We start from the raw sequence: 25,426 nt of genomic DNA, 5'->3' as shown, positions 1-25,426 counted from the left end.
TGAACTCATTGCCTTTGCATTGCCAGGGAGCCACAAACTTTGCTCAGAAAGGAAGTTCCCATCTCTGTTGGCTGTTTTGGTGTAGGAGCCATGATCAATGTCTTGAGGGGGAGGGAAATTTAGGATAAACTGAATATTGATGAATTAGAAATTCTTCTTTGTGCTAATTGTATTTTCTGCTCTGTCTTCCAGCTCCAGTGAATCCACATCTACGTAAGTATTTCTGCATCTTTTTAGCTTTTATCTGCATGAAGAATTGTCCTTGCACCAATTGTCCCTTTGCACCATTGTCCCCCAAAGTAAATGATAAATATTTCACTTCCAGTTGCAGCCCATGGATTGCAGGGACCACCTTAATTTTGCGTGTGAGATGGGCTGGTGGATAAAGGTTCCTCTTGTTCTGCCAAGGCGCTAAAGCAAGAGAAGATGGAGAAAGGAAAAATTATAGCCCCAGCTCATCTTCCTTTCCCACTGCCCAAACAGTTCATCTAAAAGAAAATGCTCATGTTCTGAAATAACATGCATTTGTGGGAGCTGCAGCTCAGTGTGCGTGGGTGAGGCTGTGGGTCAGTCACGAGAGCAGCTAAATACTGATAAAATAAATAGCTGAAAGTTCAAGTGCTGTGTAGGAACCGTGCCTGCGCCTCAGTGTGGTAAAAATCTTGAAGGAAAAGTCAGTTTATGAAATATTCCAAATCCTTTTATCCTTGCATAAAAATGACATTCACAGTTCTTGAGTATTTTGATACTTCCTGGCATTATCAGATGCTCATCTGCAGCTTAAAAACCAAAAGAAGACTCTTTTTTCCACGCGGTGCATGCAGGAATCACGGACCACATTTGCACAGGGACATGTGGAGACCAAAACTGTAACTGGGGTGAGAAAGCGTCCAGATAAACTCACAGGGGAGAGCTCCAGGGGCAGGACTGAAAATGCAAACTCTACATGTATTTGCTAATGCACCGGTGCGTGGGCACCGGGAGGTTTCAGGGGAGAAAGGACTCCTCTTATGGGCTGTTCTGACACTTTTCCACAGGCACCAAATCCCTTCGCAGGCAGGAGACTGGGCTGGAGATTTATGATGTCCCAGTAAAACCACCCTATTCTGAACAGCTTCCACATCTACTCCATGGTTTCCTTCCACAGCAAGGCACATGAATGTTTTGCTGTGGAAACATATTCTGCCATTACTCCTGCTTTTCACAGAATATGCAAAAAACCAAAGGGGCTGGGGTTCTCTCTGCCGTTATTACTGCCGTAGCGCAGCCCTAATCGGGCAGAAAAGCAGCCCCGGGCTGTGGGGGCAGCCTCTCTCTATCTCTCACACACCATGGCCAAGCCTTTCTGTGGATTTTACACTTATTTGTGGAAGATCTTGCACAATGCATTAACAATTAATCAGGGTTTAATTCAAAGCTCACAGGAGCTGAAGGACCCACTCCCATTGACTTAAACGAGCAGTAGACGAGACCCTTGCTAATTAATATATTAAATGTATAGTCTGTGATGTTAAGGAAAAAATGCATTGCCATCCCAAGTGCTTCAGACTGTGGTTCCACGTGATTTTCAGTTCCAAAACTGTCTAATTTTCAGCATGTGTCTATAGCTCAATTAAAAGCAACGGCTCTCGTAGGGTCGTGGTGCAGTGGAGGTCGCACCTGCATGGGTTTTCATTTGCACCATTGTGAACAAAGAGCAAGAGCTGTATTCATTGTGTGGGTGTCTGTTTTTGTCAGTCAGGTTGAGGGTTGGACAAGATGATCTTTAAGGTCCCTCCCAACCTAGAAGATTCTGTGATTTAGCCAGGACAAGGCATCTGTATTGGAACCTAAAGTCACATTCTTCTTCCTGCTTCATAACTGGAATTTAGAAGATTCTGTGATTCTGTGATTCAGCCAGGACAAGGCACCTGTATCGGAACCTAAAGTCACATTCTTCTTCCTGCTTCATAACTGGAATAATCCCATTGTCCTTCCTTTTTATACGATATCTGCAGTGCAAGTAGGACTGAATGACTGAACCACTGAGATGGAGCCTCAGATCTACGTTTTATTTTGTAACGGATAATATAATTTAATTTAAACCATAAGTATTTCAGATCAATTAGTGGAACTAGATGTTACACCTGAATAATGGAAGAGGTTAGATGTTAGAGAGTCATATTCAACTTGAATTTTATGGAAATAGGTGACAATAATTCATATTAAAATGAGGAATGCTTCACCTTGAGAACAGTTTCAGATTTTGCCCTAATTGGCAATGAAATTATTAATAACCTGAATCCACTTCCAGATCTGGCATGTGCTTTGACAAAAATTGACCACTGCAATTGGCACCACTGTCTGTGCTTTCAGCAAACCGTAGGGGTCTGAGGGGTGTCATGAGCTGGAGCACCCATGGGTGCTTGGGGAAGGGCCGGCTGTTCCACCTGCACTCGGTGTGTCCCATCAATGAACACATCAGGACCATCTAGACCTATTTAAATGGTCCTACTTCTTGCATAAGAAAAATACTCAGCTAACACAGGCGAACTATTTCCCATTTTTATTCTTCTGCCATTTTTTAAGGAGCCTTTAGCGTCAAGAATATTTAGCACTAACCTTTCCCAATGTATTCCAAATGGCAGAGTCCCACATGAAACCAGTGTTTTCCTATTAAATAAATGGCCAACTTTTACTTACTTTTTTTTTTTTCATCTGGCCTGAAAATATATATATATTTCTTTTTTTTTAACTTTAAGAAAAATCTTTTGTTCTGCTGATGTGGAATTTCTTAATGAAGCTCTGAGGGCATGGTGCGACATGCAAATGCAGCTCTTATGGTACTGAGGTGCCGTGTCAGAAACTGCTGAATGGCTGAAAATGCTTTGTGTTAATTCACTTTGCTGCAGGACAGGATCTGGTACTCAGAACTTTTCTCCTTTAGCTACTGTTTTGCCCTTTAATTTTATCAGACCGGGTAGAAGCAGCACCGTTTTTGCTATAGGAAGGGCATGCATGAGTGGAGGTGGAAGTCAAACACAGAGAATATAGTGTAAACCGAGCAAATTGGGAGCTCAAGTCGTATAAAAGGTAATTCTTGGAGATGAGAGGCACAGCTGGGGTTTTGTTCAGAGTGCTTCATTCCAGTCCTCGTGTCTTTCAAGAGCTTTGTCAGGGTCTTTGCATTATCTTCCTGCTCTTCGGGATAAGGATGGAGGTGTCTATCAGCATCTATTGACGTGTTTCTCTGTCAAAGGATTTTGGGTGTAATCTGTGCGTGGTGTATCCCTCGTGGCCTCGTTCTTTGATTTGCTCATCTCTCGGGAAGAACCACAATCAGGCCTCTACTTGTAGTCCTCTGCAAAGCTCACGATGGTGCTTCTCCACTGAATGACTTTCTATATTGCCACTTCTTTAATATTCAAAGTTCAGAAGACCTTGCTTCCATCTCCAAGCCGAGGTGCAAGGTCCTGAAATTGGCCCCCCCTTCATGCCGATGGTTATTAGTCATGTTTGCTAGTTAAGGAACTGGGATTTAGGAAATTAATTCTCTTGGAGGATCTAATATAGCCGATGGATTTATTGAGAAACCAAGTCGATCTCCTTGAGGTGCTAAAAGCCAAGGAAGTTTCTATGGACTGCATTTTGGTGATAACCTGGTTTTATAACTCAGGGCTTATGAGAAACAGAGGGTTTATGTTGACTGTTGTGGAGGGGATACAGTTTGTGTTGCTCTTTGGACGGGCAGGAGCAGAAGGAGGAAGACTTGGGATGCACCTTGTGGTTTGGAATGAATTTTTCAAGCCTGCTTTTTCAGTCTGCAGTGTTACCTGATTTTAAATAAGCTTCAGACCAGCATCCTTGCTTAGCGGTACATATCCAAGCTAAGCCCCAGGTCCCTCTGTCTTCACTGATTTACACTGAAGCTCCAGTGGCTTAAGTGGATTTATAGTTCACCAAAACCCCAAACCTGCAAACATTTATATACCTTCTCAATTTAACACAGATGAATAATCCCATGGCGCCTGGTGTTAGAGTTCCTCATAACAATGAATATAAATTGCACCCCTATGAAGAAGGCTGTGGCTGACACAGTGTGCAGACAGCTGCCTTCTCCCTAGAGAAGAGAGATTTGCTTGTTTTCTCAGATAAATCAATTGACTTTGCTGGAAGAGTAAAGTCAGCGGGAACTGTTCACGCGCATAAAATTAAGCTTTTGCACATTTTACTACCTGGGGCCTTATTCCGTTCTGAGGTGCAAACTGATCCTTGACGTTTTGATTTATATTGGTTCCTTAACATCTGACAGAAGGACTTTCTCATCCCACCACCACCTGGCAGGTCAGATCACTGGGCTGGTGTGTCTCATGCACCTCTGTTTGGCAAAGGAGAGGATCCCAGTGATGCTTCTTCGTGGTTTTGTTCCTTAGACCCAAGGTTTTACCACTTGATCTCAAGTACATAACAGAAATCTTAGTGAAAGTCTAGGAGATGTCTTCAGGACCTGATACAGTCACCTGTCCTGCCTGGTTCAGATAGACCTAAACCTTCCTCCCAGGTATTTGTCTAATTGGTTATTATAATCCAGTGATGGGAACTCAGTGCTCTTCATGAGCAATTCATTCATGTGCTTCACTGTCCTGATTTTTAGAGATTTTCTTCATGTCCACCCTAAAGCTTTTTTGCTCTCATTTTAGCCATTACTTCCTTTCCCATCCCTATTGAAAGCCAAGACTAGTTTAGGAGATGTCACTTGGAGATCATGTTTCCATTCTGAAAAGTTGCTATCCTCTTTTCCCTCATGTTCTTATCCCTAAACCACTTGTTTTTTCCCTGTAGTCCACGGGTTACAGACATGCTGCCTGTTCTTCTCAGCTTTTTAGAAATGCTAGTTGGGTAAGGGGAGACAATGTCTCTAAGGGCAATAGTGTGCATGGGAGTGTGTGAGGAGGAGCTATAGGATAAGATTTGAATATAATTTCAAGTAACACCAATGCAGGTTGATGTTACTGCAAAAGAAAACATACACTAAACACTAGAAACTGGTGTAAAATAAATGTATGTCTATGTTCCAGTGCTGTTACCAAGCATCATCACACAATATGTTTGTACTTTGACAAACGATCATTGGATTAATAGTTTCAGCCCCTAAATTTCTGCTCGTTTGCTGTATTGGCAGGAGAGTTCCACTGTGGGTTTGAGGACGGTAACATTTGCCTTTTCACCCAAGATGACACGGACAATTTTGACTGGACAAAGCAAAGCACTGCCACCAGAGACACAAAATACACCCCCAACACGGGGCCCAACGCGGATCGGACTGGCTCCAAGGAAGGTAAGCTCCAGTGGTGTCACCACTCACCAGCACTGGGAGCTCCATGGTTCCCTTGGGGTGAGGGACCTCTCCAGGACAGCCAATTCAGCCACCTACATCATTTTTCATGGTCAAACCAGGAATAAGCATAATTCAAGGACTTCTAAAAGAAATTGTGGGCTCTGAGGCTTGTTGCTTGTCCCTAAGCACAACCCGCTGATGGTGCCATTAACCATCTTGTATTGTTTCTGGTGTGCCATTCTCAAAGCGATTGCTTTCACGTTGCAGTCTGGTGGGGAAATCTTCTGGCACATCTTGAAATATTCTTCTGGTTTTATGCCATTTAAATTCTAACTTGGACTCTTTCAGACTGTCACAAGGAGAAATTCTTGTGCCCCGTTTTCACTTTGGGTGTTGCTAAAATGTGTAATTCTCAATCTGCTGCCCCGCTTAACAGAAGCGTGCCACCTCCGCTGCAGAGTGTATTTGCATTTGAAAAGTCAGACATGTTGTGCTGAATTTATCAACCACTGCAGTAACTCATGCTATTTTATTGTGTGCCCCCTGCTTGCACTACCGAAGGGGAAAAAAAAAAAATCGTACTGCATTGTATTTGCTTAGTTGGATTAAGTAAATACTATCTCTGTTGTTGGCACAGTCCGGGATCAGAATAAATTAATATCGTCTTCTTTTGTGAAAATGAGCTTTCAACCATGTGATTGACATGGCCGGTTGAAAATGTTCCTTGAAAGGTTTCCATCAAGATATTTTCCCTTTATTTTAAAAGTTCTCCTCGCTCACTGCTTATAGGAACAAATTGCAACCTTGAGATTGATGCCTGAACCCCATCATAAAGGTTTTTTTCTTGCTCATATATGATGTTATATTGATTTCAAGTTGTTTACAGTACTGACCTGTTAGCCCTGATTTTACTCTGGGCAGAAAACATGTCTTTGAAGCAGTTGTGGAAAACACATGGGCTTAATGCAGGAGAAATATGTCCCAGAAACCATGGTGATGCCAGATGTGTGTGAAAAATGAATCAAGATGCTTGATAGTCCTGGTGTCTTCCTGTTTGTACCTGTTTAATCAAGATGCTTGATAGCCCTGGTGCCTTCCTGTGTGTAAATGTGTTGGATTTTGAGGATTGCAACCTGGTGATTTCCACCTGGCCTTCCTTCCCCCTAGGGTTCTACATGTACATCGAGACCTCGCGCCCCAGGCTGGAAGGAGAGAAGGCCCGACTCGTTAGCCCTGTTTTCAGCGTCGCTCCAAAAAATCCCTACGGAGCTACGAACACAGCCTATTGTTTCAGCTTCTACTATCACATGTATGGACAGCACATAGGTGAGAGGAAGCCAATGACCTTGTCTTTTCACTTTGGGAGAAATAGCAGGAGATATGTCCACTTGCGTGAAACAAAAGCACATGAGAACTGCCAACACCCACAAGGGACAGTTTGCCACCACAGCTGGCAAGAGGGGTGCCTGACAGCGTCCTAACTGCTGTAAAAGTGTGTTTTCCACTAATCAGCACGCTAGCAGGAGCCCCTCTTGTGGATGGGAGGTGTTTCATGCTCATGTGAGGGTTTGAGCTTGGGACCTTGAGAGGGTGGAAATAGAAAAGGTGACATTTGCAAGGACTTTGCCTGATGTTTCATGCACACGTGAGGTTTTGAGCTTGGGAGCTTTAGAGGGTGGAAATAGAAAAGGTGACATTTGCAAGGACTTTTGCCTGATGGTGACACAGAGCTTTGAGCTGCTTCTCCCTGGGTTCAGGACGTGCCGGCGGCTGGAGCGGTACAGCCTGGGTGCAATGCACCAGCACACGGTTCCTTTGTAAAAGTCATGAACAATTGGCTCCCGGGCTGTGAGAGCATGTATTTTCAAGGTGTACCTACAAGTCTATCTTTAGTCATCACTCTTTCAACACACACGTTTAATTTCTTTAAGTAGCATGAAAAAAATAAGGTGTGGGAAAATATCGAAGTATTAACAATGGACAGCTCATTTTTGGAAATCCTGTAAATCCCTGTGGGGTGCTCGGTGCTCACCAGTGTGTCAGGAGGCTTCCCAATGCCAAGCTGACCTGACGTGATGATGTATTTATATATATATTTCAAGGGCAAGCACACCCTCACGGTGCATTCTGGTGGTTGCTTGGGGAAACCTTCGCCTAATCCAGGCTGAGTTCAGATTTTAAAGAGAGCAGACAAGTTCACGTGGTTTCCTCAGTTGTCTCAGGGCAGGAATGCAGCCCCAGGTTCTCCAGGCTCCACGTTCCATCAGGAGCTTGGTGTTTATCAGAGGGAAGCAACTGAGCCATGCCATGCTTAGTGAAAAAAAACCACAAACCTCCCTGTAAGGCTAGTTCTGATATTTGTCAGTGAAGAGCAAAGTTACAAACAGAAAGGGTCAAAGAGTTTTTCTGGAATACCGTAGGGTTGTGATAAAGTATAAGACAAACAACCACGAGGCTGCAATTGGTTACCGTAGGGTTGTGATAAAGTATAAGACAACCAACCACGAGGCTGCAAAAGGTGCAATTTTGATTTATTTTATTTTTTTCTCTGGGCTACCTTTTCAGCAATTATCTGTGTCCTTGGATTTTTTGTTGAGATCTCCCTGTCTTATTTATGTGGAACTTTTGGAATTGCCATGTGTGATGGCAGCCAATGAAGGAGCAGACTCGCAGGTGAAGGTGGTGGCAGCGATGGTTAGTGACCATGGAAACACAGGATTTGTTCATGGCAATGTGGACACCTAGTTGTCAAAAACCAAAACTGCTCAGTACCACTTTTCGTCTTTAATGTTAAAAAAATATAGCTGCCATCGTTTTAGCTAAAGTCCAAAATTATTTGCTTTTGAGCAGTTTTGTACAAAATTACTTATTATTCTGCCTTTAAAGAACAGACTGGCAGAAAAACAGTAAATTAATAGCGTCAGCCCTGTGTTTGAATGCACGCTTATACACATCTACTAAATTCAACATTTGAATTCCTCATAATGACAAGATGTTATGAAACACATGAGATTGAAGCGTGCATGCAGGAAACAAATTATGAAATCAGCAAATATATGTACCATTTGATTCCCCAGATGTGAACTGTGTCACTGAAATTGTTCACATGAGGATAATAAAGAGAAAGAAAAACCTAAAGAGTGATGATATTCTAAGACTTCAATGATTTAAGCACATGATTATTATATGAATAGTCATATTGATGAGGTAAATACTTGAATGAGTTTTTTAAAAACTCATTCAAGTAGTTATCTCATCAATATGATTATTGTGATTTGTGGTCTTAGAAATTCCTTTGGGTTAGGAAAGGCGTGATTTGCCCGGGCAAATCAAAACTTACCATGACACAGTGTTTTGCATGATACACCTTTGTGGTACAGGTGGCCACCAGCCTCCTGGGTGACATCAGGAAGACCATGACCAGCAGGTCCTGCTCCTCTGCTCAGCACTGGAGAGACACATCTGGGGTGCTGGGTCCAGTGCTGAGCTCCCCAGGACAAGAGAGACACGGGCTTACTGGTGAGGGTCCAGTTAAGGGCTATGAAGATGATGTGATTCTGTGAGAAATACATTTTGCAGAAGAGTTCCATTTTCTTAATGATTATTCCTCTGTGGATAATTCTAAACCTTATTGTTAAAACAGATTGACTGGTTTTTGACGAGCTGTTGGAAGTCTTGACCCTTCACAGCTGTAGAAGGTGCTTCTTACCCCACCTGGGAATGAGCACCGCGACCCTTCACAGCTGTAGAAGGTGCTTCTTATCCCCACCTGGGAACGAGCACTGGCAGTTGGGGCAGCTCTTGGCTGTGATATGTGCTGCCAGCTCACTGATTTCCTCACAAAAGCAGGACCGGAGCTGCTAATTGAGACTTCAATATGATCTCTGTGCTGAAAGCTCTTTCTTTTGAATAACCTTGAGCTGCTGATCCTTGGCCTGGCTTCGCCAAAAATTTGAATTGTCTTGCAGGGTAATTTGGCTTAAATAATATCCAGCCTGTTCCTCCTTTGGACAATGTCTTCGGAAGCTACATGGCCATTAAACTTTGATTTTTCAGCCAAAGTGCTGTAGCATTGTTCAGCAGGCTTTGGTGCTGCAAGTCAGCAGATCCACTGGGTTGCTTTATTCTCCCTCATTATCTGCATCCAGAAGATTTCCAAGGAGCATTAGGGTTAGTATTCCCATGTTTCAGGGGCAAAGTACTCTGTTTCCCAAACAGTTTCTTTGCTCATAAAAACATTTCTGCATTTCTGACAAGGTTCTGAAGGATCCCTAAAAAAAAACCAGAAGATCCTCCTGGAGTGATGCTCTGTTGCTGGTGTGGACTGGTCTTGGAGGCTGAGGGGAAAAGACACTGCAGCCTCCATTCTTAAAAATGAGCGACCCTGGTGACATCAGCTTGAGAAACGGGAGCTGCACTATATTGAAAACAAACAGCCAACCAGTTTATCCAGCTGTTCAGATCTCTGGTGTCTCTGGAGAAGAGGCAGGGGATGTCTGTAGCGATAAGGAGAGGTACTCGGGGGTCCTTGCAGAGTGCAGATCTGAGATTAGAGTTTACGCTCTGAGGAGGTAAAGAGCGACCTACATCCCGTGCCTTGGCACTGAGATTCGGAGAAATAAGGTATTTCTTTACCTGAAATAGATGGCTCTTACAGGTCAGGTTGTAATTCCTGACAGATCACACCAAGCTCGCTCTGAGAGCACTGCCTGCCAGGGAGAGTGCACATCCTTCCAAAGGGGAAGGTAGATTATCCCTAAAACATAAGAGAAAAAGAGCTTCCCGTTACTTGATTTGCAGCAAACAATAAGCCATTGTTGGGGAACAAGAAAATAAAGAGTCACTGTCCTTATTGTGTCTCTATGTTGAGACAGAGCGAGGCTGTAATTCTGTTATAGCTGTCACCATCTTCTAAAATAGTCTATATTTCCAATTTTTCTGCCTGCACCCCAAAATGGGGCATTTCTAATTGATGCTCCAGGAACAATAATTTTTCTTATCACTGGAGAGCCATCAGAAAACAAGAAGTGGAAGCAGAAGATGCTGTCAGAGCGCACTGCGGAAGCTGTTTGTGTTCGCACGGTGATGAGCGCTCAAAGTGTCACCCCCATGTTGGCGCTGGTGACATCTCTGGAACACCCTGCCCTCTCTTGGCAGGAGGCTGTCGGAAAGTAAACTTTATCCCTTAATTCACAGCAGTCACTTCATTACCCATTTGTCTGGAGCTTGGCAGAGTTGTAAATCTGTAGGTGAATTCTTGCTGGACACACCTCGGTGCGAACCCTGTGGCCAACTCATCCTCCCTCCCCAGCATCACCCTGGCAAAAGCCATGGAACTTTTCCAAAGCCTTTCTGGCAGAATTTCAAGGAAAAACTATCTGTTGCAGGTGTCACTAGTGAAGTTTTTAGTGAAGTTTGGGGCATATTTAGCAATGAGGGTCAGGCAGGTACGTCCACACTAACTAACATGCTGGGCAAATCTGGTACAATAATGGCTATTTCGTGTTTTAAATAAGACTGCTATCATTCTGCTATTAATTTGAAGAAATTATGTGATGCAGAGAGGCTGAGTGTGCTGTGAACAATCTTAAATCTCTGTAGCCTCAGCAGTGTTGGAATTACGTACTTTTGACACCTAAATTATTCAGCTATTCCTAACAGCTCTGCAGCATGGGCTGTATCAGCCTGCACAGACAGGTGAAACAATCGCCCAGCAACTCATCCCTTGCTTGATATGGGCATTGCTTTTTGTCTTTTAGAAAAATAACATTATATATAACTGTTTTATAACTTTAGGTAGTCTTGTCTCCACCCCTGCCTTTTTTCGGGCCACAGACCCAGTGGAGTTGTTGATAAAAGTCTTGGAGGGAATCAGATGGGAAGAAAAGGAGAACTGTTGAAGCTGAATAAAATAAACCTTGCCCAAGAGCTGTTCCTGTTGGTAGGAGAGGGCTGGGGCTGAGCAGCCACTTACTGGGAGCAGAGACATATTACTGGTCCAGGGAACCCTCCTGAGCATTCCCCTTCCCACAGAATCACAGAACAATATGGGGTTGGAAGGGACCTCTGGGTGTCACCCAGTCCAACCCCCTGCCAGAACAAGTCCACCCAGAGCAGGAACGTGTCCAGGTGGGTTTGAATGTCTCTAGAGAAGGAGACACCACCACCTCTCTGGGCAGCCTCTTCCAGGGCTCTGCCACCCTCAAAGTGAAGTTCAGATGTTCAAGTTTAGATGGAACTTCCTATGTTCAAGTTCGTGCCCGTTACCTCCTGTCCTGTCCCTGGGCACCACTGAAAAAAAGACTGGCCCCATCCTCTTTGCACCCTCCCTTTGGGGATTTACAGGCATTGAGCAGATCCCCACTCCGTCTTCTCTTCTCCAGACTAAAAAGACCCAAGTCCCTCAGCCTTTCCTTGTAGGAGAGATGCTCCAGGCCCCTCATCATCTTTGTCGCCCTTCTTGCAAGCCCTTTCTCTTCCAGGTCTTTTTTTGTTTTACCCAGCAGCGTGTGTGCAGGCAGGGACAGACTATCCTTGTGAGAAGTTGTGTTTCCTTTGTGCTGCTTCCTCACCCTCCCCTGCTTTGGGAAAACTGCCACGGGAAGGGGGTGGGAGACAGGGGGCCACCCGGGCGCTCCGGCGAGCATCGCTGCCCCCGCCTCCTTCAGAGAAGATGTATGGGCTCATTCTGGGCACTCTGGCCAAAGAGCTGTGAGGAGAATATTTGCTGCTCCATTACACGTTCAGCCTCGTGTTTTTTTTTTTTTTTCAAGGCGCTGAGTTTCGCTATTGCAGGAAATCAGAACTTTTTACGAGCAGGAGCTGAGTCACTGTGCAGCTGCCTCAGATCTGGGAGGTTTCATTGCCAACATAATTTGTATGAGCTTCCCAGCTGCCTTTCCAGGCCCCTTAAAAAAAAGGGGGGTCTTGCGTGAGCTTGACCATCTGAACTTTCTCCAAGGATGGAAAATGCAGTGATTTATATAGTACACAGAGGCACCACTGCCCCGCACCTCTGTGAATAACAGCGGTGAGCAAGGAGGAACCCTGCTCTTGGTGCACCAAGAAAGTCTGGCTTCTGTTCGTGGTCTGAGGCATTAATCTGAGGTTATTGGGAGAGAAGGGCTGCCAAATGCAGATGATCTATTTTGTAATATCTGTGCTGGAACCAGTAACTTAATGGTTGGTGGTGGGGGAAGACCCAGGGCTGTGGGGTTTTTCTCCACAGTGAGGAACAACTTTTCCAAGGTTATTTGGACTAAGAGGATTGTGTTGCCCTTCAAAGACACTCCTTAGTGGCAGTAAGGCCATCACATCCATCTCTGAGATAGATTTGCCAGGCTCTGTGACACTCCGTTAGAAGTTGGACAGTAGAAGCGAGAGCATAAGGCAACCAAGTTGCTTATTTATCCTGGAGTTAGGAGGGTATAGTCACCATCCCTGGAGGTATTTAAGAAACGTGTAGACATGGTTCGGTTTTTGTTTTTTGTTGGTGGTTTGTTTTTTTTTTTTTTTTTTTTTTTTGGTGGTTGGACTCGATGATCTCTGAGGTCCCTTCCAACCACTACGATTCTGTGATTCTGTATAAATGACTCGTTTGCTCTAAAGCACAGAAAACTGGGGTTTGCCCATCTCACCCTGGGAAGCCTGGTGTCCTTCCTGAGCTGCAGGGAGCAGTGGGTGCCTTCACGGCCTCAGTTTGCCTCTGCTGTGAGTTCACATCACCAGTTCACAGTCTTCCCAAGCTTAAAAGTTTTTGGATTTACAACAAGAAGCTCTCCACATCCACCCAGACCCAGCAGAGGCCCATACAAAATGGGCAGGGGGGTGATGCTGAACCCAACCCAGCATCTCTGCCCCGTCAGAGCGCCGGACCAATTCCAGTCCTTCACCTCTCTTCCAGGAAGCTTGAACGTTTACCTGCGGTTGAAAGGGCAGACGGCGATAGAGAACCCCTTGTGGTCTTCAAGTGGAAATAAGGGACAGCACTGGAACCAAGCTCGTGTTAATATAAACCCCCCGACTTCATTTCAGGTAAGGGCTCATGCCTCACTTTGTGCTGCCCAAGCACACTGGGAGTGAGAATATTCGGGTTTTGGAAGGGGGGGGACCTGTGTGCGCTGACCCTTTCCTTCTGCCACAGGGTTTCACAGCTTCATTTCAGCACTGAAAGCTGCTTTATGGACAGATAATTGCTTTCCTTGCTGTAAATAGGTGAGCACCGTAGAGCTTAATAATGCACACTTTAATGGCAGAACAGCAGCTATTTGCTGGAAGACAAAATGTCTTTCGGTTTTCAGAAGAAAAATGGCTGTTAGCCGATATAAAGCATTTTTTTTATTTCAGATTAGCAACTGGAATACGTAATTCCTTCCTGTGAAAAAAGTGTTTAGCGTCCACGGTGTTGTGCCTGTGTTAGAGGTCTCTAGAAATACATGAATTTTCCACAGAAATTCACTGGGGCTCATGCAAGCTGTGGCAGGTTTTCACACATTTCATTGTGGGTTTGACAGCGAGATGCTGATAGACTCTGGTGGGCAGTTTCTCATTCACGCTGTGAGTGGTTTCTGACTGGAACAGACCCAAAAAGACAGCTGCGGAGGGTGAGCCCTCCCTTGTTTGAGGCTGAGAGCATCGGCGTGAGGGAAGACGGGAGTCACACGCTGTGCCCGGTGGTGCCGCGTCCTCCAGGCTCCTCTGTCCCCTCCCTGCCACCTCCTGGTCCCCTGGGAAGGGTGATGGCTTTGGGGAAAAAGAGTCATTCAGTGGAAGTCAAAACTGCTGTCTGAAACGTGCAGACTGGGATTCCCTTTATGAAAAATCAGTGATCCAGACCCTTTTTTTTTTTATTTTATTTCCCTGTATGAGAGGCAATGACAGATGAGAAATAATTTGGCATAGGTGATCGCAGAAGCATCGCATTAGGGGAAAACTGGAGGAGAGGGACATGTGGCTGAGGGAACTGGGGTTATTCAGCCTGGAGAAGAGGAGGCTGAGGGGAGACCTTATTGCTCTCTACAACTACCTGAAAGGAGGGTGTAGAGAGATGGGGGTCGGTCTCTTTTCTCAAGTCACAGGCGACAGGACGAGAGGAAATGGCCTCAAGTTACGCCAGGGGAGGTTCAGGCTGGATATTAGGAAAATTTTTTTCACTGAAAGGGTTATCAGACACTGGAATGGGCTGCCCAGGGAGGTGGTTGAGGCACCATCCCTGGAGGTGTTCCAAAGCCGGGTTGATGTAGTGCTGGGAGGTCTGGTTTAGTGATGATGCTCCTTGTTTGTTGTGTGGGTGTCTATTTTTGTCAGTCAGGTTGACGGTTGGACAAGATGATCTTTAAGGTCCCTTCCAACCTAGAAGATTCTGTGATTCTGTGATAACGTGACATGATGTTTGAGTGGAGCAAAGTGGCAGAATTGGGGAGGAGAAGCGCAGAGAAGAGGGACACGGGTGTTAAAGGCCACTCGGAGCATGGGGCCAAGTAGAAGGGAGCTGGTCAGGGCGGGTGAGCTTTGCGTTGATGAAGTCAGGGTAAACCCAAGAAGTCTGAACAGTGAAGGAAAGGAAAATAATTTATTATCTGAACATAATAAATGGAATGATAAAGGGAGGGAAGAGATGGCTGGGAAAGCTGAGACCAAAGTGGTCACAGTTATGTCGGAGAGGGATTGGTCAATGAAACCAAAGTGGTGGCAGTTGCATCTGAGATGGGTTCCTGAGACCTGGCCAGGCTTGAGCAGAAGCAGGAGAAGAGCAAGGACACCAGCTCTGGGCAGAGATATGCAAAGATTTGGCACCAGCAATGACAAGGAGTGGAGGAGGGTGATGGGGTGCACACCTGGGGTCACCTCATGGAGAGGAGGACACGGGGCTGGGTGGAAGGGCAAGCTGGGGTGAGGCACTGGCAGAGGAGCCAGCAGCTCCTGGTACCCAGGTCACTGCTTCCACCCTGGAATCTGAGCATCAGCCCTTGCGTAGGGACCCGTGGCTTTCAGAAAAGTTACGGGGTCACTTCTGCTACTGGTGCCCCTCACTCACCATGCTTTAAAACCACCTTCACTGGGGCCACCAACTGGGACACAGAATGGAAGCTCCTCTGCCTGGCTATTTTTCACCTTTTACACTGTTGTGTTTAAAGGCTTCAGCATAAAATGAATGTAAAGCCGTGAAGCTCTGCACAAATATAACAAATAAATGTCAGGGTGGTTGGAACCTTAAATTACATTTTTAGCCGCTCTTGCATCAAACAAACTTTATTTTCCATTTAGGAGTCTAAGTAGGAAAGAATATAAACCTCCCAGTTAAATTTAAGGAGAGTGAATTGAAGCGAATCTTTGCAGTAAAACAGTGCACTGACACAGGAATTAAAACTTTTTATAGGTTAATTTATATGAGCAAAAGTGCTACCCAGACTTGTTTTATACCTTCCCAGTCCCCATGATATACAACAAAGCTTCAGTCGTGAAGAACTGGGAGGACTACAGTGCTTTGAATCACAAAAAGTATTGCATAAAAGTCATCTCAGTAAGATATTTGCTTATTAAGTATTTTTTAAGAATAAACACACAATAAAGAGAGCACGTGGAAGTGATACATTGTGTGCTGGCAGTTTTAATTCAGATTTGAGCAGGAGCACTGCCACCACCCTCAGTGATGCTTTCCTTGTGGCAAAGACCTTTTTTTGCAGAAGAGGGACTGATCTGCCCTGAAGTAAGTGGCCCTGCTGGACCACTGAGATTTTCAGCCCCTTACAGCAAGTGTAAGGGCTTTTACACCCTTGTCGTCACCCTCTCTGGCTGGGAATGTCCATGAGGCCCCTCTCTACAGATTAGGAGTCTGGCCAGGAAGGTAAAATCCATCTCACCTCGTGTACTTGGCACTGGTGAGGCCACACCTCGAGTATTGTGTCCAGTTTTGGGCACCTCAATACAAGAGAGATCTGGAGGTGCTGGAGCAAGTGCAGAGGAGGGCAACGAAACTAGTGAAGGGCCTGGAAGACAAATCATATGAAGAGCGGCTGAAGGAGCTGGGGCTGTTTAGTATGAGGAAGAGGAGGCTGAGGGGAGACCTCATCACTCTCTACAACTACTTGAAAGGACACTGTAGAGAGGTTGGTGCTGGTCTCTTCTCACAGGTAATTAACAATAGAACGAGAGGGAATGGCTTCAAGCTCCAACAGGGGAGGTTTAGATTGAACATTAGGAAGGAATTTTTCACCCAAAGAGTGGTCGGGCATTGGAACAGGCTGCCCAGGGAGGTGGTTGAGTCACCATCCCTGGATGTGTTTAAGGGACGTTTAGATGCGGTACTGAGGGATATGGTGTAGGGGAGGACTTTGTAGAGTAGGGTAGATGGTTGGACTCGATGATCCCAAGGGTCTCTTCCAACCTCAATGATTCTATGATTCTATGATTCTATCTGAAATCCTGTTGAAGAAGCACAAGCTGAATCCCCCAGAGATGCTCAGAAGCACCATAGGGGCTAATTTCAGTCTCCTCTTGTTAAAAGAGCAGAGTGCCCTTTGCTGTGACCATAAGCCCCTCTGTTCCACAGCTAAATGCAGTATTTTTAACACCAGCTTTGTAAAGTCACGGCCATGCAGATAATAGGGTTTGCGGGATGCTGATAGGGAGTTCTGATCATCTGGCAGCTCCTGCCAATGGCAGGGAACCGCAGGCTGGATGGTGTTCCGTGCCCTGCCAACACTCATCTGCAGTGATTTGTTCCGAGCATGTGGCCAAGCTGGCTAATAACAGCCCCTCTCTGAGGCCCATAAAGCTCGCTGCCAAATGCAGATTTTAATTAAATGCTGGCCGTTGTATTTGTGTAGAGTCCCTTTGTCTGGAAACAGTGTTTTTTCATTATCGGGAAAGATTTGACTGTAAACTCCATTGACTGGTGCTGTGCCCGCTGCCAAGGAGCAGGGGGGCAAGCTGTACTTGGGGGGGAGAAGAGAAGACACTTTCCTCTCGAGCTGAATTCTTCCCATCGTCAGGGGCAGAGTCGAAAAAATAGTCAGAGGGATAATTACCTGAGACACTGTTTTCAGACAACAGGGTGAATTATGGAAAAACTTACTGTTTTCCCAATTACAGTTCCCTGTTGCATTAATATCCACCTTGTTACAGCAATTAACCTACGGCGTCGCACTTCAATAAAATACTGATGGAGTCTCCTGCTCCAAATGCAGAGCTTTTACATTTATTTAGTGCTCCCAGCACACACCTTGCCACCTGGCTTAGGACATACCAGGCAGGCTGGAAATACATGCCTGATGTTGCCAGCTTATCGCTGCAGGGTCAGGCATCTACTGGGGATGCTGAGCCATAGCAAAGGGAGGAGAAAGGTTGAGGGACACATCTTCCACGGAAAGGCAGAGCAGAGAATTGCCCGTGCAATGCCTGGTGGCATCATGCGAAAAATAGTCAGAGGGATAATTACCTGAGACACTGTTTTCAGACAACAGGGTGAATTATGGAAAAACTTACTGTTTTCCCAATTACAGTTCCCTGTTGCATTAATATCCACCTTGTTACAGCAATTAACCTACGGCGTCGCACTTCAATAAAATACCGACAGTCTCCTGCTCCAAATACAGAGCTTTTACATTTATTTAGTGCTCCCAGCACACACCTTGCCACCTGGCTTAGGACACACCAGGCAGGCTGGAAATACATGCCTGATGTTGCCAGCTTATCGCTGCGGGGTCAGGCATCTACTGGGGATGCTGAGCCATAGCAAAGGGAGGAGAAAGGTTGAGGGACACGTCTTCCACGGAAAGGCAGAGCAGAGAATTGCCCGTGCAATGCCTGGTGGCATCATGCACCCTTGGGATATGGTAATAGAATCATAGAATGGTTTGGGTTGGAAGGGACCTTAAAGCCCATCTAGTGCCACCCCCTGCCCTGGGCAGGGACACCTCCCACCAGACCAGGTTGCTCCAAGTCCCCTCCAACCTGGCCTTGAACCCCTCCAGGGATGGGGCAGCCACAGCTTCTCTGGGCAACCTGGACCAGGCTCTCATCACCCTCACAGCAAATAATTTCTCCTAGTATCTAATCTAAATCTCCCCTCTTTCAACTTAAAACCCTTCCTCCATGTCCTAGGGCTCCCCTCCCTGATCCAGAGTCCCTCCCCAGCTTTCCTGGAGTCCCTTTAGGGACTGGAAGGGGCTCTAAGGTCCTTGGGTGATACACGTCCAGCTGGACCAGCTATGATCTACAGGGTCATCTTCCACTGCCCTGAGTGTTTACTCATCATTGATAATTAAAGGTATTCATTTCAAATGAGCAGCGCTGATTAAGCTCCATTAATGAGCAAAGAAACATCGGAAGCTGCCAAAAAAAAAAGGCTCAGATCCATGTCCTGCTGAAATCAGTGACAACAGAGCGAGCCCACCCGAGGGCCCCAGACATCTCCCCAATGCAGTTAGATTATTATGAAGAGTAATTTAAGTATTTTGCTCCAGATGGAATTAATGGTGGGCTTTTTCCAAATTGACTCTACACCCAAGAGTTAATGTCTCCATTAGTGCCACAGCACGCCCTTACAAAATTGAATTTCATGCATATATTGTTGCAGATTAAAGTTAAAAAACTTGTCATCTAAGTTTAACCAAAAATATTTCAAAGGAGTGAGGGCGGGGGGGTGAAGGAAAGGAGAGATAACTGTGCAAATGGTGCTGCTTGGGAAATATATTCCTTACATAATTCCTTCATCTCTTTAGAAAAGCTTTGAAGTTTTTCTAGTGAATAAATTTCTCGTGACATGGAGAGGGCCCACCCTTCTGCAGAGCTAATTAAGCATCAGCGTGGCAGCAACGTTGCACCGGGTTTGGGGAAGGAGAGGAGATAACTTTGTGTCATTAGTACAATGATAATGCATAACTAATAACAAATATTATGGCAAATAATATTATTAACCTTGCAACAACCCATCCATCTCCACGCAGGCGTCATTTCTTGTCCCAGCTGTAGGAATTGGGGTTTCAAACTAGGAATATTTGAGAGAAGGTGATTAATAGGACTTTGAGATGTCCATTTAGCAGAGGTTAAAGCCTTAAAGAGGAATAAAATCTATATCTGACCCTCTCTGTGATGAAACACATCACAATGTCCTCTGATAAATATAAAACCAAACTAGAAGGGATCAAAGCTTCTAGATATCATGATGATCCACTGAAAGTAGCAGGAGGGAAGTAGGGCTGTCACTGTCATCAATTCCTGCTGTGGCAGGAGATCTCAGAGGTTCAAATCCACCAAGGTGATTGCAGGAGATCACTGTGGGACCTCATGGGAACCCAATTACTGTGAGGGTGATGAGAGCCTGGCCCAGGTTGCCCAGAGAAGCTGTGGCTGCCCCATCCCTGGAGGGGTTCAAGGGCAGGTTGGATGGGGTTTGGAGCAACCTGGTCTGGTGGGAGGTGTCCCTACCAAGGGCAAGGGTTGGAACGCGATGATTTTTACCTTGGAACCCTTCCAACCCAAATCATTCTACAGTTGATCCTTCTCAACACCTTGAGATAAATCTAGCCTTTGCATTATGTGTGAAGGAACACCCACCTGGCTCCTGAGAGGTTTCTCCCAAGCTTTCATGGGCCAGAGGAAGGTTGCAGGGTGGCAGCTCCTCTCCTACTGCCATCAGGGAGGTGCCACCGGCATGCAGATGAGTGAGCCCAATGTGGGAGATGAGGTGGGAGGGACTGGGTTGGCCACCTTTGAGAACCAGAAACCTCATTCTATTGCGGAGTTCTCCTGTCTCCTGTGTGTTTTCGTGTGGTCTGTGTCTGAGTGGATGCTCAGTCCTCCAACACCTTGCAGATGTTGTTCTTCAAGCTGTGCCTCAGCTGCTCGTTCCAGGTGGCAGCAGTTTCAGGGAAAAAAATACACCCCAAATCTCTTTAAAACTTTTCCTCCATTTAATCCTGCTCTTTGCTGCAGGAATATGGGACATAAATACACGTCACAGCTTCGTGGCGAAGCCAACCTGGAGACACCAGGTAGACAGCAATGAGCAGCTCTGCTATTTGTCAGCTCATTCTGAAGTGCAAAAGCCTCCACGGCTCACACACCCTCGGTGTTCACCTTACCAGGACATGTGAACTCAGATGTGTTTTTCTACACAATAGGAAGAAAGTGTTTGTACACGATTCCAAGCCCATCCCCGTAGTTTAACACCACGCGAAACACAGCCGAAGGTTTTCCATTCTTCACCCGCTCATCTGCTTGGTCTTTATTTTTTTGCAGCTCATATTTGAAGGGATCCGGGGCCCTGGCATCGAAGGTGATATTGCTATTGACGATGTATCGATTGTGGAAGGAGAGTGTATGAAATCAGACCAACCAGCCAACAGTGAGTGGCTCTTCCATACTTGGCCGGGGGGGGGAAAGCAAGTTGCTTCTCGTGGTTATACATTTGAGACACCTTCTCAAATGGGTTGTCTCCGGGAGAACGATGTATTGTTTGGTTCAGCTGGAGAGGCTTAAAGTGAAAAGATTTCCTTGGAAGCAAGTTCTGGAGTCAAAATGTCGTGGTTTAGCTAGGAAGATGCTGGTTTAGTGGTGATGAAAGGCGTATGGGGTGATGAGGGGAGAACAGGGGGTGCCCTCCACGGTGGGGCTGGGCTGGGTGGCTGGGATTCAAGATGGGCAGACAGATAAAACATTAAAATAAAAATATGTTCAGGGGGTCCAGACAATCTGAACTTAATCAATATCAGTGTTGGGATTCCCTGTGGACCTGGTTTCATCCCTCCACCCCTACGTGTGTGTTACAATACAGACCTTAATGACCCAGCCAGGTGGGTTTTTATCCCAATATCTCCTGCCTCCTTCATCTGGGAAGTGCTGTTCTTCTCCCCTCTTTGAAGGAGGAGACTTTGCAGAGCACTGTCCCTACAGAGACCGGAGGAGGTCGGTGGCACCTGGTGTGACACCACGTTGTCCTCCACCTCGTTGTCCTCCCCGTCCTCCTCGGCGTTGGTGTGTAGGGCAGGTTATGGTGGCTGAGCCTTTTATCTTCTGAGCCAATGGTGACTGTGTCTGGGCAGGTCTTTAATTCTACCTTTTTTCCCCGCTTTTTATAGATTTACGATCAGGTGCTGTTGGGACATTAGCGCATATACGACTTATCCCAGTTATCATCCTCATGTCTGTCTTAAGTCATCAGAGGTGACCTTATCCTGGCAGAGGCTACAAAAGATTCACCAGGCACTGGCATGAAGAAAGAGTCTTTGTAAAATGGACATCTAAAAACAAACTACCAAAGATTCCTCCACTGACTGACTCAAAAGTTAAATAAATACATAAATAAATAAAAAAAAAAATTAATTAAAAAGCACTGGGGACATAAAAAGGCATCACAGGAGTGTAACTCACTATGAACCATGCGTGAGAACGAGATCTGGCCTAAGTAAGGAAGAGACCTTCAGGTGCTTTTGTGGTCAATAATGAATACAGCATCATCTGGTTGAACTCTCGGAAAAGAGCTATAGAAACCCTTGTCAAAGCACAAAGTCATGGCTGGTTTTGTTTCAAATGAATAGTTTGCTTGTTACCATGGAAACCTAATGGCCTGCCAAGAAAAAAAAAAAAAAAAGAAAAAAGGAAGGAGAGAGAGAGGAAATAAAAACAAAAGCAGAGAGAGAGAGAGAAACACCTCACTGTAAACAGGGTATGTGAAGAGCTGGCATTCATTTTCCCTTCGAGAAGGTTTTTAGTGTAGAGTTAAATAAACGTAGGCCCTTTCTACTTTGGCTGTCACCTCCCCTAGAGAATAACCCTAAATCAGAGCTGTTTTAAGACATTTATGTTTCATTTCTCATGGCTATGCTTGATAACTGTATGCTGTCTCCTTTTTGCATGCATTACTATCCAGGATGTGCGACCTGGGCTTACATATTACACAGGCTTATCGGAGTTTGCTTGCGGCCACTCGAACACCCCTCTCCCCTCCCCAACTAAGTCATCTGTTCTAATGAAGTGAAGAAACCAAACCACCGTCTTTTATAAATTGCCATGGAAACCAAGTGCCTTCAATGAAACAAGCCTGATTTAAAAAAAAATAATAATAAAAAAAAAAGTAAAAAAAAAAAATAAAAATAAAAAATGATAATAATAGTTTCAACACAGAAGCTTGCACTGCTAAAATGTGGTTTGTGCAAACTCTTTTCTAAACAAACTACAGAGCCTGGGTGTGCAGACTGCAGGCAAGGAGACGGAGCCGCTTCTGGAGATGGATGGACCTAAGCTGCTGCGTAAGCCCTTTCGGATGAGATGTTTGTTGTTTATAAACCTTCCAGACAGCCATGGCCTTTCAGCTTCTTATCCATTAGAAAATAGCTTCCGTTGGTCCTGGAAAATGGGAGCAGCACTCCTTTTTTTTTTTTTTTTTTTTTTTTTTGGTTGTTGTTGGTTTTTTTTTTTCAGGTTACCAAGTGGGTCAACCAGAGGAAAAGGTTTGTTAAGATACACTTAGTGCAGAAGGTGGTAAAACACAGAAGTGATTTTCTTACTCTGACTTCCGTTGGCAAAGGCAGCCGGCCCCGGGGCCAGCGGGATGGGGAGGTGTGTGCTGGGATGGGGGGGACACCCAAAAACACCCCCAAAGCCCCCAGCAAACCCCCGGGGCTGGCTGAGCTCCCAGGGTGCTGTGCCTCTGCCCTGCAGCCAGACTCCGAGCAGATGGCAAAAGATTATTTTGTTATTGTAGCGAAATTAAAGAAAAAATAATAATAATAATAATAATTAAAAAAAATTCCACTTTTACAACAACAACAAAAAAAAATAAAATAGGAAAGCTGTACAAATGGTTTGGATCTACCCGAACGCCTACCGTCAGCCAGCCGGTTTTCCACTGCATTGTAAACTTCCCTTACAGTTGGTTATGACAATTTGAAGACCTTTTTCCTTAAATTATCTCAGCTTTTAACTTCATTTCAAAAAAAAAAAAAAAGACTTTTGTCTAAAGAAGAGTATTGTTATTATTATAATTATTATTATTATTATTCTGTGTTCTCTCGACACCCTAAAAAAAAAACCTGATATGCAAGTAATTGGAGTACAAACATGAAAACAAACAAAGAGACAAGTATAATATTTGCAAATATGAGTATAAAAAGCACAACGAGATGCAGTAAAACAATGACAAGGCTTGATTTTTTTTATTCTGTAGAGAAATGTTTGTGCAAATTCAGTAATTCAACTGAAGAGATAATTTTACAGCTATGTTCAATAAAGCCTCTTTCCAGGTAAGGTATGCCAAGTGGTATGTGTGTTTGTTGAGCAACGTGCGACTGGGATGGCTCGGTTTTTCCCCCGATTAACTGGTGGTCTCTGAAGATGTAATGGTCCATACTGGTGATGCCTGGGGGCTGGAGCTTTCTGAGGATGCTGCCAGCTGTAGGCAATTCTCAATGTCCTTGATCTCCCACACCAGGGTGGGAAAGCTGCTCAGAAGATGGTGGGAGCCCTGAGTCTGGACGGACTGTGAGGTTTGACAGCCTTAAAAAAAAAGCCAAATAAAGCAGAATTCCCACCAGCAAGCACTGGATTTAAATTATGGACAGAGGAGCTGGTCAGGTATGGTGAGACCCTGATGCAGATTTTTTGCTTAGGAGGTTGGTGCGTCTCATAATTCAGGATTTGTGGAAAACAAAGCTTGATGTGTCTTCTCCCACTGATCTCCCCTGAAAGCCACGGAACTGCAGGATCATCCCAGAGGCTTCTCTGTGGGCTTTTTGGTTTGACTGTCCTTGAAGGGGCTGTCTTTGCCTGAGGCTGCTCGGAGCCCTGCCAGAAATGGATGTGTGGGGTTTTTTTTGCCACAGACTCTCCTGTTAACATTTCCTGTTCTGTCTCTGACCATCATGCAACCTGGATGGCTTCTTTCTTGCTCATTTTCTGGTCTGAGCAGCAGCCGCTGCGATGCTTCTGGCTGGAGCTGGGCTGGAGCCGCGGTGGGCACTGCATGAGGTTCCCACCACCTGGGGACTGGCATCACTTCACCACACTAAACAGATGACAAACTTTGTTCTGCTGTAGTTCATGACACCCAGTTTCACTGTCCTGAGCAAATGAAACAGAGAATATGGAAAAAGAGGGAAAAAGGAGTGGCCATCTGTCAGTCACTTTGAAGTAAAATGTGAAACGTTCAATTTCCTTTAGAATATCTTCCGTTTTTTCCCTCGAATTTATCCCTTCCAAAAACAGACTCAAAGTAAAGTGAATTTTGGATGCCCATTGATCAGCAGAGGCCAGGAGAAGCATCTTGGAAGCGCCAGGCAGAGCTGGGGCTGCAGGCTGGTGGCGGCGGCGTGATGGGGGACTCCATGGGAAGGGAGGACTCGGAAAGTGCCCAGAGATGTCCTCTGGTGCTCGGGCAGCTGTGGTGGAGACAGCCTGAAGATAATGCAATGAAGATGGTGCTTGCTGGTTTAGATCCCGAGCTAAGACTGCAAACTGAAATCCATGTTTCCTCTTTGCATTTTGATTTTTCTTTCCCTTGGTCAAGGACCACGTTGAGTGCTTGATAAAGGTTTTGGACTGACAGCCAAAGACCACAGTCCTCTTCTTTCAGGGCAGGATTATCTGTGCTGAAAAGCCCAGGTCTTTGTGTGAAAGGAAGTTTATTTCCCATGCCTGTTTTAGTTTTACTCCGCTTGCTTGGGTGCAGAAGAAGGTGCTAAGAAAAGCTGGTTTTCTCTTTCAGATGTTGATTTAGGAGTAGTGTTATCTCCCTCTATATTCCCAGTGTAAGCCCTGAAAAGGCAGTGGGATTTTACACTTTGTCTGGGCCATGAGCAAGAAGTACAAACTGAGATACCTATTTCCTAGTCTTCGGTTGGTTGGTGGTTTTTTTGTTCTTTTTCATTTCGGTGTGAAAACGAATGTTGTATTTGTAAAATTTTTTGGACTGACAATCAGACAAAGGGAGTTTGAAGCGGCAGCTTTGCTATGAAATTTGCGAAACACAAATCACCTCTGGGCCATGAGCAAGAAGTACAAACTGAGATACCTATTTCCTAGTCTTCGGTTGGTTGGTGGTTTTTTTGTTCTTTTTCATTTCGGTGTGAAAACGAATGTTGTATTTGTAAAATTTTTTGGACTGACAAT

General features: G+C 45.2%; 1 protein-coding gene across 1 annotated transcript in view; it reads left to right on the top strand.

Moving 5' to 3' along the window:
- Window positions 1–23,570, top strand: part of MDGA2 (MAM domain containing glycosylphosphatidylinositol anchor 2) — a 256,685-nt gene extending 233,115 nt beyond the window's left edge. Inside the window, exons 11-16 of the mRNA XM_014936764.1 lie at window positions 193–213; window positions 5,162–5,317; window positions 6,485–6,643; window positions 13,221–13,351; window positions 20,561–20,666; window positions 21,400–23,570. Coding sequence (XP_014792250.1) covers window positions 193–213; window positions 5,162–5,317; window positions 6,485–6,643; window positions 13,221–13,351; window positions 20,561–20,666; window positions 21,400–21,488 — 662 coding nt within the window. The 3' untranslated portion in view covers window positions 21,489–23,570. The remainder of the gene's footprint in view (window positions 1–192; window positions 214–5,161; window positions 5,318–6,484; window positions 6,644–13,220; window positions 13,352–20,560; window positions 20,667–21,399) is intronic.
- The last annotated feature ends 1,856 nt before the right edge of the window (window positions 23,571–25,426 follow it).

This window comes from Calidris pugnax, unplaced genomic scaffold (assembly GCF_001431845.1).
Source record: "Calidris pugnax isolate Ruff unplaced genomic scaffold, ASM143184v1 scaffold10, whole genome shotgun sequence".
Classification (NCBI taxonomy): Eukaryota; Metazoa; Chordata; class Aves; order Charadriiformes; family Scolopacidae; genus Calidris; species Calidris pugnax.
The sequence above is the reverse complement of the archived record's forward strand: the minus strand, read 5'-3'. Positions and strand labels throughout refer to the sequence as shown.